General features: G+C 35.8%; 1 protein-coding gene across 1 annotated transcript; it reads right to left on the reverse strand.

Annotated features, from left to right (window-relative positions):
* Nucleotides 1-12,104: 12,104 nt before the first annotated feature.
* On the reverse strand, nt 12,105-15,665 carry LOC150105119 (uncharacterized). Its single transcript, XM_090396163.1, has 3 exons — nt 15,415-15,665; nt 15,202-15,296; nt 12,105-12,646 (listed from the first exon to the last, which is right to left on the reverse strand). Exons 1-3 carry the CDS (start codon nt 15,581-15,583, stop codon nt 12,209-12,211), a joined length of 702 nt encoding a protein of 233 aa, XP_090252289.1. The 5' UTR covers nt 15,584-15,665; the 3' UTR covers nt 12,105-12,208.
* Between the last annotated feature and the right edge of the window lie 686 nt (nt 15,666-16,351).

Here is a 16,351-nt window from a genome sequence, read left to right on the forward strand (position 1 = left end):
TACGATAAAATTCACAAAGAACAATATTCACGCTTTGAGGGTAAACTGAGAGAAGAAAAATTAAGAAGTATGAAGAATTCACTTCAAAGTCAACAACAAGTATTTTCAAAAATTATGAAAGACAATGAATCAGCAGTGAGAGCCAGTTATGAAATCAGCTATTTATTGGCGAAACATTCCAAACCTTTTAGACGGTTCCTTGGTTAAGGAATGTATGATAAAAGCAGATGAAAACATGTCCCAAAAATGTGCAAGTATTTCGCGATATTTCTTTGTCCAAAAATACTATGATCGAAAGAATAACCGAAATGGCAGATAATCTGCGTGACCAGTTGCAAGAAATATCCGCAAATGTACAGTGCTTTTCAATTCCACTTGACGAAAGTTTCGATATTCACGACGTGGCTCAAGTTGCTTTATTTCTTCGGGCTTGCGACGACAATATGAATATTACTGAAGAGTTCTTGGAAATGATTCCCATCCATGGAACCACTACAGGGGAAGACATTTTTGACACCGTGTGAGGCATTTGTGAAAAATATCAACTTCCTGTGAACAGGTTCGTAGCAGTGACAACCGAGGTTGCTCTAGCAATGAGAGGCAAAAACAAAGGTTTTGTGTCAAGACTTGCAGCAAAGTTAAAGGAAATGTATCCAGACATTCCAAAACTGCAATCTTCCACTGCATTATTCATCAGCAGGTCCTGTGCTCCAAAATGTTGGAAATGAGCAGCGTACTTAAGCTTGTGACAAATACCATGAACTTCATCCGATCCAGAGGCCACAATCACCGCCAGTTTGCAAATTTCAAGACTTGGAGAGTGAATTTGAAGGGCTACCTTATTACACGGAGACTCGTTGGTTATCTTGTCATAAGGTTCTAAAAAGCTTTTTTTTTTTTTACTTTTAGAGGAGATCAAATTGTTCCTAGAAATGAAAAATCATGATGTTGCATTTCTTAATGATCAGACATGGGTACAAGATCTGGTATTCTTAATTGATATTACAGAACATTTGAATGATTTAAATGTCAACTTCAGGGTAAAAATCAGTTAATAACACACGTGTATGATGCAGTGGCAAGTTTTAGATGTAAGTTAGTTTTGTTTCAAAATCATTTAAAAGAGAATATTCTAAATTACTTTCCTACGTGTGAACAGTTGAACAATAAGAATCAAAGTTTTACCTTTTCTCAATATTGTCCCAAACTAGAAAAGATTAAAGAAGAATTTGATAGGCGATTTAAAGATTTCAAGAAGCAAGAAGAAGTTTTTTTCGCTTTTTACGGATCCTTTTTCCTTTAATTTCGAAAAAGCTCCTATTTGTATTCAAATGGAACTTATTGATTTCCAAAATGATTCCATTCTAAAAGCGAAATACCAAGAAGTTGGTGTACCAAAAATATACAGTTATTAAGTCAAAGATATCTGGAAATAAAAAAGTTTGCAGCAAATATTCGATGTTATTTTGGAAGCACCTATTTATGTGAACAATTATTCTCATGTATGAAAGGTAACAAAACAGCCCACAGATCAAGATTAACCGACGTCAACCTTTCTGCCATAATGAAGGTCGTATGCTCACAATCTTTGAGTCCAAATTTTGATAAGCTGGTTAATAATATAAGTTCTCAAGTGTATACTGAAATTAAATTATTATAATTATATTATGCAAGTATATATATATTATTTTTTTAATCCAAAATATTATAATTTTTTCCCAAAATATTTTCAGTAACATTTAAAAATTCCTTTAAAAATTCAAAATATAGGCTCTTCCCCCCCCCCCCCCCCCAAAATATAGAAGTATTTTATTTCAACGCAAACACAAAAGAAATGCAAACTAACAGGAGGCTCTGTAAATTTTTCTGATGGTTATTAATGAGAGTTTATACTTTTTTTAGAATGTATAAATATATAAATATTTGATTTATTCAAATAAAATTTAATTTCGTTTTAATTTGGATTAAATGCTATCTATTGTAAATATTAATATAATAAAAATATTATTTATATTCTTTTTTTTTTTGGAGTTGTCATAAACATTATACTATTATTTTATGTCTTGTAATGCTTAGAATAAATACAATTTTTGTTATTAATTTTCCAATTTATTTATATTCATTTTTTCACTTCCCTTCGATTCTAATTAGTGCAGGTTTTTTTAGTGGAAAATTTTTTGCGGCCCACTTGAGATACAGTTTTATAGCAAATGGCCCGCAGTCCAATTTGAGTTTGACACTCCTGAGTTAGTCTAAAAATGTTCATTAAGCTACTATACGCCCACAGGGGTGCGAGGTCCTTTGACACTGCTGCGCAGAAGAAACAGAATCCATTCCGATAATAGGTTAATCAATCCATCTTTTGGGATGAGTTGTTTATTATTACACGTCGGAAAATTAACTTTTCTTTTATGAACATTGTAATTTTTAAAGTGTTAACTATTTTGCTTGTATAACAGTTGGAAAATTTTACGTATAAAGCAGGTGATTTCGCGTGTTGGTATATTTGAGTAAATACTTACTAGCATTTACTCGAATATAACTCGCACTTTTTCCCCACAAAATTAAAGTTAAAAAATTGTTGTGCGAGATATATGCGGGGATTTTCGAAAAAAAAAAAAACTAAAGTTTTTAGGAAAAAATGAAATTGACGTTTATAATTAAATTTTCAGTATTCATTGCCATTTATAATTGCTTACATTATTTATAAAATGAATGCATTTAAATTTTAATTATCAACGTCAATTATGCATCGGCGGCAAACCTTCAATCACGCGATATATTTGAATTTTTAGCGACAATGCTTCTGTAATTAATATTAATACAAACAGTTTCATTATTGTTTGCCCTTTTATTATTTCGGAATTATACGATCACCATGATCTATTGTTATCTACCACTACTTCCGGTCTCGCATATGATTAGTGCGGTATTAACAAAAAAGCTCGCGCCACTCAACAAAAAAGGTAAGCCGACGATTGTTGATTTGAAATGCTGATTCTCTTCAACTGAATTCCAAAATTTCTGAAACTGCCATAACAACATTCACTATCTACTATTTTTAAAGTTTTAAACTTTCTTTTGTGTGCGTAAAAAGTGTGTGAAATATGCGAAATTTTTAATTTCTTTTTTTGTAAAGTAAAATCAGGAGTGCGAGGACGAGTTATATTCGAGTAAATACGGTAGGCTTAGTGAATTAGTAAATACACTAGGTAGACCTAGTGTATTTACTAATCATGACTGTAATCCATGTGTGTTCACGGGGCCGGTTTGCCTGTTCTGGGGAACGCAAAACCCGAGTTTCCTGAAGAAAATATCCCTCCACCTCCGTATGAGACCGGCTAACTCACCTTTGATTGAAAGAGACCAGATAAAGGTTCCTCACGTTACTGACAGGAATCGAATCCAGGTCTTTCCGACCAAAGGTTTATACTGAGTGAGCTACGGAGACTCTGCAAGACTCACATATTGCAAGACTTAAGAAAAAACATCATTTGGTAATCTTTAGCTTTGTTGTAATAGCAAAACCTTCTCGGATAGGATTAAAAAAACAGTTGTACATATAAAACGCATGTGTAACTGTTTTTAAGCATGTAAAGCCTTTCGTGACAGCTAACGAAACAAAACGTAAGCTCGTGTGTGTGTGTGTGTGTGCCGAGATGAAGAGCGTCTATGAACATCGCACTGCTGAATGTTTTGCATAGAAGTTACAAGCGCGTGCTTGTCTCGTAACTCTATCTTTTCTTTTTCTTTTATTTTTTTCTTCTCCCGAAATCACAGTTACAGAGCAGAGAATACATATAATGAAAATATGCTGTGAATTCGGTCAAGATTCTTCATACTTACCAAGCCTTCTCCCGTGTGACTTCTACTTCTTCTCAAAAGTGAAGTTTGAACCTAAGGGACTTCAATTAACGGAAAAGGAAAGGGTATCATACTGCCAAAATTATTCTGCATTCCTCAACTGCATAAAAAAAAAAACGGATGAATGCCGAAAGAAGTATTTTGAAAGTCATCCTTTCTTTATGCACCAAAAATAAATTATATTTTTTTTCTACCCCTTCCCCCCCCCCCCCAAATCATTGTACGATATGTTTTGTATCGTATGATCTTGGTTTTTATTAGATTGGAGTTTCTGGCGTTGTCATGGGGAAGAGAACAAAGACTCGCCACTCTTTAACTTCTCATACTTTTCTAATAGAGGATTCTGTTCATCTGCTTATGCCCCGATGTATGCTAATAGCAAGGATGGGAGGCGTCTATAAACAATGCTTAGCGTCAACACACACACACACACACACACACACACACACACACAGCCAGATGAAAAGACGTTATTCGTTCCTTTTTTTACGCATGCGGAGATCGGTCGACCTCGTAAGAATCTAGACTAAGTCATCACACTAAAATATTTTCTTTTCTTTCTGTTTTGTTCATTAGTATGACCAGATGTCTTGGCGCGTGCCGTCAGCCTTCACTTTGGCAAAGGGTTCGTAATAAATGATACCTCTCAAGCCTTTGTCTCTCCCATCACCTGCACCGTGAAAACGCAAAAGGTTAATGCCTCCTCCTCCGGAAATGTCGCCTGCATTCTTCCCTTTAAAGAAACACCAGTTAACGGATCGCCGTGTCGAACACGAGGAAAGAACCACTTTCGGTAGGTCGTGTTGCTGCCAGACTTTTCGTAGCCACCTGTCTGTTGACCGTTTCTATCTTAAAGGCTATCTCGAAAATCGGAATTTCTAAGACAACATCGTCTCTGCTCCTTTTACGAGCGTTAGTATTAGATTTGAACGACAGGGGGAGCTGCTTCACGTCTACATTATAGGGTCGAGATGGCGACAGATTGGGTCTTGTTTCTTCCGGAGGCCAAAATAAGAGCTGGGATAAAATCATTAAGTTTCGTTGGTTAAATAAAGATTTTTTTTTTTTTTCTGAATTATTCATCTGTTTTTTCCATTACTGTAGATCTTCTATATTATAGCCCGATTTCCCAGCAGCTGTTGCTGGTGAGGGGTGGAAATTTGCAATAAAATATTCAGTACCTTTCTACATTCCATTCCTTATGGAAACCCCATTGTAAATGGTCTCTATCGACAAACAGATTTTCACTTAATTGTTACGTCAATACTGTTGTGCAGGTGCGTTTTTGTTTCCCCATCAGCAGAGGTCAACGGGTGACTAATAAAGGTCAAAACTTGCAAGAATAATTCATTAGGTTTGTTTCTAATCCCCAAGGATTAATAGGTTCTGAGCTAATTACACGCGACGCCCCGGTGCATTATGGTTAAGTGAAAGAAGGGTATTTTTGTATATACAAAAATATCCTTCTTTCACAAGACAAAAAAAAATCATTTATAAACAGCCTTTTTTTTTTTTTTTACTTTCATTTTTATTCCGTATGTATTTTTCCATCCATAACCGCACTTTTACATATGAGCTTCTAAGCTATACAAAGGTGACAGCGCAAATATTTTCTGTTATCTGACAGAGCACTCTTTCTATTTTAAGAAACGTCAGTTGAGTCTTTGTGGTTTAAACATTCTTTGTCATTTTTTCTCTAATATATGCATCGAAGTACTTTATCTCAGCATCCTTAGGATAACTTTTCATCAGCAGTCTCAAATGCCATTTAATAGGCATTCAAATCAACCAAAACTGAAAAAAAAAAGTGTTTTCAGTATCATTAATCTTAAATTGATTTGAAAGTTTTTTTTTTTTTTAAATCTGAATCCCATCTGTAACTTTTGATATTAACAAAACTGTTTTTTACGATGAAGTGGAGTAGTGTTTTGAAAATATTTACGTGTAAAGGGCAACTGTACATCTTGTAGGACCTTGCTAGTTTTGTGGGACTGATTCATCGGACGATTTCAAAACTTCTAACATAAATAAAAAACTCCAATTACTTCATTTCGTGTTGCAAAGTATTTGCAGTATAAAATGCAGAACAAAAATGTGTATATTATAAATAATAATAATATAATAATATAATATAACTCTCCCCGTATATTTTTTACACCCTCTGTCCAAAAAGAAACTGAACTTTTCGAAAATAAAAGAAACTACTGGCGCCACCTGTTGTATCTTTTTGTTGTCGAAAGCGGAAAGCTTCATTAGTGTTGTGTCAACTGTTTATGATTTGTTCATTAGAAGCCGAGTTATAGTGCCAAAGAGTGATAGTGTGTTTTGACGAACGGTCGGTCGTCACGATATTCATGCCTTATGCGACGAATTCTCACTATCAATCGCTTCAAAACTTCTAGGTAAAACTCACCATATTTGACCAGACGGAACGAATTCTTTGTGGATAATGCCCTTGGGATCGTAAAACAAATCAGCATTATCTTTACTTTTGACTTCTCCAAGCGACTTTTTTTCGAATGCCCCTCTTCTGGTGGTCTCCACTCAGCACTCCGGCGCTTTGTTTCGGACTCATACTCAAAACACCACGTTTCGTCACCAGTTACGATCGTTTCAAGGAAGTTTGAGTCCTTATGAGCGATTTTAATGAGGTCATTGCAGTGTTCAATTCGATACATTTTTTGATCGTTGGTCAGCTCGTGAGGATCAAATCGCGAATTCAATTTACGAAGGTCCAAACTCTCGGTCAAAATGTTGTGAACAGTTGATTTTGGAATCCCCAATTCATCTTCAAACAATCTCACGGACGATTTCGGGTTTTCTTTGATGAAATCACGCACTTTTTGGATGTTAACTTCGCTCAGTCTAGTTTTTGGACGGCCCGGCTTTTCGTCGTCCTCAAACGTCTCACGACCACTTTGAAATCGCTTAAACCACACGTAAACTAGAGTATGGGATTAGCATTCATCACCGTATGCTTTTTGAAGCATTTGATGCGTTTCGGTAAAACGTTTTCCCAGTTTAACACAAAAATCAATCACAGCTCTCTGTTTGAAACTCATTTTCCGACCGTTCATCAAAACACACTATCACTCTTGGCACTATAACTCGGCTTCTAATGAAACAAACGTCATAAACAGTTGACACAACACTAATAAAGGTTGCCGCTTACGACAAGAAAAAGATACAATAGGTGGCGCACTAGTTTCTTCTATTTTCGAAAAGTTCGGTTTCTTTTTAGACAGAGGGTGTATTTAGTATCCAGTTCTTATAAAACATGAAATAAATTCATATTTGAAAGATAAAAGCCGAGCTTAGTTATTATTAGCATCTAATCCTGTTAGATATGTTTCGTCTCATGATTCATCTGCCAATATTATGAACCAACAAATGGCAATTCATCTATGATTTATAATCACAAACGTTTCAAATAGAATCCTCATAGGTATTTTACATTTGCCGATTTTGTTTTTATCCTGACATCGCTTCTGTGTAAGCTTTGGATTGCAATTAACACTAAGTTGCCAAGTCATGTACACCGATGATTTACATCGATGTGCATTTTTCATACCTTCGTATGTTTGTACTGAGAATCCAAGCTACAGAGCAAGGAACATAAAGAATGACAATATGCCTACAGTTAATTAAATCCCGTAGATACAGCCCTGAAATCTCTTCTTCCTATTACTTCTAATCAAGAAATGAAGATACCCTTGTAAGACAACCCAGTTTCATTGACGAAAGAGGCTAAAACGAGAGGTCATTTGGGAGGTCACAAAAACGTGACCTTAAGAGTGATCGTGTGAAGTTGAATGACACTTCGTACTGTCTAAAATAAGCATATAAATCCGATCCGGAACTTTTTTTATTTTATATCCTTTGGTATATCAAATTGGCTGCCAAAATCGTACATATTAATAGCACATTCATGACGATTTTAAGCGATGGTTATTTAAAGTACCAACGATAAGAAGACGGTGGTGAAAGTTTAATGACATTAGTTTGACATGGCACAAAACTCATTGTTTGAAAGGATTTAGATTGACAGAAAACCTGTGAGTGAGATTATATTTCCGGCATTCATGAGAATCACAACTCATTATTTCCAAAGAAAAAAAAAAAAACTTCTCAGCAATTTAAAAAAAAAAGTTTAACTCCATATCGTTTGATACATAAAAAAAAATAAAAACCTCGTACATTTCACTGTTGCCATAGCAACTCACGAAGACTGGCACGTCTACGTGTTCACAGATACGCATAAGAAGCTGGGCAGTTGTGGGAACTTTCTCTTAGCCAACGCCCCCATCACTCAGATGACGGACATGTGAGGTAAAGCACCATCCTCTCGTGCTTCCAGAGCAGACGCTACATCATTTATTCATCGCAAGCAATCACGTCCACATCGGATGTGAAGTTAAGCCTTTTCCCCTGTTACCTCATAGTTAATTAACGAAGTCGTAAGTGGGATGGGGATGGGGGGTAAGGCTCGTTCAGCAAATACCCCTGCAGTGTCACCGCGTTCTGTGCCTTGTGTAACGCTCCAATCAGCGAGCGCGCAGGCCCTCTGCACGGAAGGCAGGTGCATGATCCACTGGCGCCGACGGTTCGTTTACGCGCGTGCGACTATCTCTCTCTCTCTCTCTCTCTCTCTCTCTCCTCCGCCATTGGTGTTCGGCACAACGTCACTAGGAGGTTTAATACGGCACATGCACGGAATACATAAAAAGAGCCCGCTGACGTACCCTGGTGATGTCAAGTCGGCAAGGTCAGCCCCGTTATCGCGTTGTTCCGTTCGGGAGTCCACGGACTTCTGCGGCAGATCTGATGAACTGACCTCGCCCTCTAATTTTAAGACTCACGGCAGACGGCGGCTCGGTGTCGGCCAGGTGGCTGGTGTTGTACATGTGTTTCCCTGACTTCCCGGCTGGAGGATGGCTTGACAGGTCAGGTGATGGGAAGATATCTATGACGTGGTGATGCCTGTGTTAGAAAATACGTTTAGACACCCCTCGATAATAAATATAGTTCTCGGTCACGTGACGTTTTACAGTTTACTTGTATTCCCCTTTTCCAGTCGAACAAGCAGATGGGGAACCCTCCATTAATATAATGTGTTTGGGTCCGTTGTCCAATGACGGTGTATCTGTTTGTGTCACTTCTCCCCATTTTTGTAATTGGAACTTTTCCGAAAACGGTGTCCAAAGACAAATGGATTCAAGTCCTCACCTGGTCTGAACCCTAAGTAGTCAGTTGCTATGTCTCGACGGCCGCAAAATGGATCGCAAAATTTGAGTTATTTTAGAGAACTATAGTAATAACGCTCATGAGCGACATCAAAATAATAATTTACAATAATGTTCATACTGCACACCCACCTTTAAACAAAGAGTTTCTTGTCAGACAATAATTATCCTTGCTTTTCTATTGTACTAAGTCTGGAGGTTTCGTAACACAAAATTTTCTTCTTATGAACTTTTTATTTCCCTGTTTCACCATTTTTTTTTTTTTCATTTTTAAAATTTGAATTAAACTGTTTTGTGCACGTAACGGAATAATTTCTGAGAGCAATTTGAGGAATGGCTAAATAAAAGAAATAAATCTTGCAATAAATTTAAATGATTGCATCAAGCAACTAAACGAAATCAATTGTCGCCAGATTTTGCAGGAAATTGTTCATTGCAGTCACTTTGAGTCGATTTCAGTTCAAACTACAACTGAAAAGAATTATTGAATTGAAAATAATATTCTGTTCTCAAAACAGTACTTTCTGGATCTATTTAGAAGTTCTTATATTGGTTATTGGTTGGCCGACAATGGTTAGCGTGTCCACTCTCCAGCCACGAGTTCGAATCCCTCGTAGGCATGGATGTTTGTGATTGTCATCTCTCAATAAATAGGCTGTTAATAATAAAAAATATATATTGGTTATTGAGAACTATTCAGTAATATTGAATTTTCTGCTTTTGGAGTACGTACAAGGATGTACTATAAGAGTGTAAAGATTTAAGGGATGACGTGTTGTACTCCTTTTTTTCTAAAATAATAGCTGTAGCTCATACACAATTAGGAGTAACTGTTTTTTTTTAAATTTTTTTTTAAATTCCTTTTAGTAAATTCTAGGTATCACTGGAGAGTACGAAAGCTCCACCATATTCTAACTCATTTCCTTGTTTCGAACTTTAATACTTCTTTTGTAATTACTGTGGCTCTGACAGGAAGTGGACATGTATATATGGTATGGTACAGTACTCTTTTTTCATTCTGAGAGAACCCACAAGAGTGTAATTCTTTCCCCTACCCTCGGGCTTTAATTTCAAGATTATAGACGGCATTCACTCTTCTCTTCTGAGATCATTCTTTTGTTTCCTCCCTTACTCATCCCCCTCTGGACCACCGTGTAGTGTGGACAAATTAACCCTAATTCGTTTGCGTCAAGCCCACACATGACGTGCCAAGCTACTGGGGTTTCGCTTTCTCAATCTGAAAAGCTGCCTGTTTTGAATCTGTGATTTATCCTCGACGACTTACAGCCCTCCTAGATTCGATTTTCTTTCGCGGAAAAAAAAAGAAGGAAACTCAAATGATTTGATCTTTGAGCAATTAAAGGTCAATAATTTAAACGAAGAAGGTCGTGAACATTGCAGTCCATTATAAGTCTTCAACCTTGAGTTTTAGCTGTCAGTTTTGACCGTGACAGACATTGGGAGGATGTGGGCATGGAGGGAGGAATACCGAGGGAGATGCGAATGTTAGGTAAGAGCGGATACAATATGGTAGAAGTCACGCTTGGCACGGAACTTGAATGCTGGTAGGTATTTCGCTGTTATCGCCATGTTTTGTGGTAGGAGTATGTTGTAGGTGTGGGGGATCACGCCTGTTTCTTAGAAAGTAAGAAAAAAATCGTGCTCACCAATCTGTAACATTGAACACGATAAAACTTGTGATGTAAAGATTGAGGACCTACGTCGATCTCTGTCACAAGAACAAAGAAATACATCGACAGCGATTTTTATACATATAATTCATCTATAATATGTGTATTAATTAAATTATATTAATTTTTACTTAACTAAACAGTGCAAAGTATTTATCATTAGCCATGTGCTTTTCCCGATGAAGAATAAATATTATAAACTTTCATTGTTCAGAACTGTTCAAAAAATTGCTTTATATCAAACATTCACGATTATTACATAATGTGGCTTTTCATCTAACACATTACCTGGTCATTATTGCGTCATCACGTGTAATTAGCCTTTTCTTTGCTATCACGTGAATTATGGGCCATTATAAGAACGTGCCTTGAAGTACAAGGTATTTGAGTGTTTCGTGAGTCACGAGTCAACAGTGAATAATGACTTGGATTTACCGTTTTTATAGGTACAGATAAGTCTAAATTCAAATATTTTAGTGCTGTTTTTCTCTTTAGAAGCTAAGCGATAATATAAATATCTTTTTACCGAGCATTAGACCAATGTACATTACCGTTCTAATATTCTACTCAATTATGTTTAAAGTTAAATGCTAATCGTTTATTATTTATAGACTACAAGGGGTCGGATTGTGTTGAAATTTATGGATAGTTAAAATAATTCTTCTATAATAATAAAAGACTATTGCTTTGTACATTATTATAAATTATTTATTTTTGAAATACCAATTTTTGCGTGTCAGGTTTACATTGCTCTACTGTTCTGCCATCTAGTGTGAATTAATTGCATTAATATTAAAATTTTGAAAGAAGTACATATAGGATTTGCCCATACAGTTTTATAGTTTTCAGTAAATTAAACGTGTATTATTTGCAGCAATAAAAATTAAAATAAATCAAAAATAGGTATAATTTGTTTATAATTTAAGTAAAATACACTTATGCCTTTAAATTAATTGTGTTTTGCACTATTTAACCAAGTGTTACTGTGGGATTTCATTGCATTTAGAATTTCCTTTTAATTCTCTTTTGGAGATTAAAATACTGAGATTCCTACTTGTACTTTTTCCTCTAAATTTTATACTTTTTCCCCTTTAAATAAACGTTGCAACTTTTTTTATTTATGTAAATAATTTATTTTATATTAAAATTCCTAGTTATACAATCACGGTATAACAAAATATACACCTATCAAATAAGTGAGATTGTAAAGGATTTCTAAGTCAGAGTGACATCATTTTTTCTCATTCCTTCTTCAGTGTAAAGAACCGGCATGTTCATTGAATGAATTATTTTTTTTAATGTTATTATTATTGTAATCATTGTCATCAGCAGATGGCACATTGTTCGCTTATGGAACGACTAGGATAGCGGAGATTTTGAGCTGCTGATCTTGCTGATTCTCTAGGACTTTTAATACCGGGGAACTCGCCTTGGATATGGTGAAACACTGCGTTTGTTGTTCTGCATTACTGGACTGGGACGTCCACCTATACTAATCACAGTAGGTCCTCCATCATATGGACGTGCGCTTGAAAGGTCGCTTGCTGATCCATTCTTCTGCCTGTGGCTTCTTTTTGTGTGAGCATCGAGGATTGGAGTTTCTCTAAATCCTCCATCACTTCCGTCAAAGTAAGACTGAACACTAGCGTCCTTCATGTAGATGATTCTATCGCGATCTTCCCTTTCTATGGATGAAGGAGGCGAGTCGTAATTAGGTGGCATGAAGGTCTCTGGATATTCTTCTTCTGGGTCACGAGGTTGGGGTTCTGCCATATTCAGCTGCCAGTACTGGATATTTTCAAATGCACACACCAGGAGAAGCACTATGTCCAAGGAGATGATGATAATCTTTGAAAAGAAAGAAAGAGGGAGGGCGAAAATGTAATGGTACTTTCATCCTTTTTAGGTAACTAGTAAAAAAATATCATGTAACTTAGTAGGGTGAAGAAAATTCATATTTTATGATTTTCAGTAATGAATTAGCAAGTTATATGAGTTTCTAAATTTCTTTTTTAAATTAAATATACCACCATCTTATGGTTACACATAAACGAGCTTTTAATCTTAATGAAGTTAAGTTTATTGTACTCAGCTTGCGAATGGCACCCCTGTCGATGTAATGCTTTTGGTAGCATAGAGGCTTTCCTTCGTGTAGACTCCTGAATCTCCTGGGCCAATCTGCTCTTGTATGTACAAATTTGTTTTGGACATACATTGCCATTCTCGTTTCACTACCAATATGTATTTTTGCCTTCTACATGTGCATATTTGATCTAATGATATTTGAAAAATCGAAAGTCTTCCAAATCCGTCGAATACCCAATTCTGAGATGTAGTTTTCGACCAGTTGTCCACTGCAGACTCGTAAAGTTCCTTTCTTTGTAGCATTTTTAACTATTTATACCCGCACGATCCTGGAATGTTAAACATTTTAGAATGCTTGTTCAGGTGTCCAAATACTTGTGAAAACACAATATATATATATATATATATATATAACATATGCACACCTAAATTGAACACGGCCGGATCTTCCTCCTCCCAACTGGCAGGTGAAAAGCCACTGGTCTACGATAATTATGTGCCCATTCATATTATCTTACAGTTAATTTAGCTACTGAATAAAATGATGGATATAAGTTGGGAATAAATTTTATTTGATAAAAAATACACAGCAGCTGTTGTTTGCTACTTAATCAGGAGTTTAGCCAGGATTTATTTATTTTTTCACTTGATTTCTGTCTAGTATTGATATTTTTATACCCATAGATCATTCAAATTTATAAGAAACAGCTGCTACAGTACATTATGCAAATATTCTATTGTTATTCTGCTTGATGTATGCATCAGTATTCAATACGACAAATTCATTCATTTTTTTTTAGTTTTTAGAATTACTTTATCAGATCTCCAAAAGATGGCGCCACAAAAACCCTCTATTTCTGAGTGCATGCCAAACCATTACTCATTTATTCAAGGCTGAGTTACACGTGTGTTTCAGTAATTCAATGTCCACCAAATCCGGTTTGCCTATACAAGGTAACATCTGAAGTAGTCAACGTCATAAGTAGCAAAATTGAAACCAAAGATATCACTCTTCATGCATTCCAATGTAAACAAAACCGAACAATAACAACAAAAAACTTTCGTGCAGCAAGTATGATTATCTGAAAAAGAATATGAATGGAAAAAAACATCGCCTTTTCCATTCAAAATATGAACGTCCAATAATAAAATGGTGATCAAAGATTTCTTTCTATAAATCCCGCTAACCGAACCCATCCTGAAAAAGCATATAAAATCCTTCTGATCAAAGATGTAAGTAATGCCTTACCTCTGTAGCGCCGTCGTGATCTTTGCTCTTTGATTGGAAACACTTGGGTTCTAATTGGGTTCAGCCTAGGACGTGAAGAAACTTTTAATAGCTTTTTAACTGAGCTAATCGCTCTCATAAGGTGGTGGCATTTTTTCCCCACAAAGAAATTCAGGTTTTCAAGTCCACAGAATAAACAAACAGGCTAAAGAACACACGATATTAGTCAGTTCCCTGTAATTTAAATCTAAAGTTTCTTGCCAACAAAACACAGGGCGAAACCAGTCTCCCACAGAAATCTGTATTAAGAGGTTGGTACTACGAAATATATCAAAACTTATATTGTACCTGCTTAAGATATTTTTCAGGGAACCAAAAATTCTAAATTTATTAAGTGGAAAAACATCTTAACTAAAAAGTTTCTGTGCATCTTAATCTTATGGAAAAAATTTTGGGACTCAATGATTTGTGCTTTTAGGTATAAAAACGTTTTTAGTACACACACTTAAGTTAGTTCCACTGTATGTGATAACTGTATACATTACAGTTAGTTAAGGATTTTTATCTCATTCAAATGAAATATATTTAGCTAAAATTCGAACTAGGAAGCTTTTAGAATCTGTTGATTTTTAGACTGTTTGTTTCTCTTTCACTATACCAATAATTATGCGTAGTTTAGCACAGGGATCTGATCCTGATAGATTTTTCTTATTAGTCTTAGTTCTCCATAATAACCTTTCTATTTTTTCTCTATTATCTCACGGAGGCTATTTTGTTAAAATATTTTTGGCTACTCTCGCTTCCTGACTTGGAAGTTGATTCTGAAAGGATTGATATTGTCATCTGTAGCCAGTTACATTTATGATAACTACAACTTGTCTTCAAATTTCCACAGACGTATTGGTTAAACCATTCTTTTTTGTTTATCCGTATCCCAATAATGTAAAGAAATTATTGTTATCTGAGAGAATAACATAGAGTTAATAGTTTTCTTGAACGTTTTGGCTATCCACTAACATGTTATTATGCATCATGTAAGAAGTGACTACTAGCGTCATCTTTGTAACGCATTTCCAAAGTATCTACCTACCTGGATCCAAAATGCCCATCCTTTAGAAACATCATATTGACGAAATCGACCTTCTCCAACACTGGCTAGAATGGACACAACAATAGCGAGCACCACTGAAATAAATAAATAAATAATAAAATCTGTGAGTTTACAATAACAAAATATATAATTGATGAAATGAGAATAGTTCTATTAAAAATATTATAACAATGAAATAAGCGGAACACATACCTATTATAAGGGCCAGGGTCGCTTTCACGATACAAAGTCGTTTGGTGCCCATCAAGTAGTCAGGAGCATTACGGATTGTCTGTATTAGTCTAATGATTGCAAGAGAAATAAAACACATCACAAGCAGCAAACAGATGATACTCACAGCTCCTGCTGCACCCGCATACATAGGAAGCTGGAAAGTTGTGTCAGGATGGATACATATTGTATTACCTTTCTTGATGCTGCAAAGTTGCCATAATCCATAATAACCTTCCTCGGCTGGAATGCCTGGAAGGATACAAAAGTGATATTGATTCTAACATCCATTCATTATATACGAGGGTAGTCTGAAAAGTTCTCGGCCTCGACCATAGATGGCAACACTATCGTCAAGAGATTTTTTTCTAAGTTGGTACATCTACCATAAGCACGCCTGTGAAATTGCAAGTCATTCTCTCAAGTAGTTTGTTTTATACAGCTGCCTGAAGCAAAAGTGTTTTCTGTATCCCTTGAAATGGATAAAATGAGTATTGTGCGGTTATAAAATTCTTTGTTAAAGAAGGTTTAACGCCAAAACAAATTCATTCGAAGTTCATAAAAGTTTATCAGCGCACTTCTTCTTTGTTGTCGACAATTAAGAAATGGGCTGCCGAGTTTAAACGTGGCCGTACCATCCTTGAAGTTGATCCACGTGAAGGACGTCCAAAAAGTGTAACAACACCAGAAATCATTGATCAAGTGCACGATATGGAAAGTTCGTGAAATTGCTGAGACTATAGGCATTTCAAAAGAACGTTTAAGATATATTTTGCATGAGGAATTGCATATGAAAAAGGTTTGCGCAAGATGAGTGCCGCGCTTGCTCACAGCAGATCAAAAACGCACTCGCATGAAAATCTCTGAACAGTGCTTGGAGCGTTTTAACAAGAATAAAACTGATTTTGTGCGTCGGTTT

This window comes from Typopeltis vanoorti, chromosome 7, assembly GCF_054136105.1.
Source record: "Typopeltis vanoorti isolate ZY-2024b chromosome 7, IOZ_Tvanoo_1.0, whole genome shotgun sequence".
Classification (NCBI taxonomy): domain Eukaryota; kingdom Metazoa; phylum Arthropoda; class Arachnida; order Uropygi; family Thelyphonidae; genus Typopeltis; species Typopeltis vanoorti.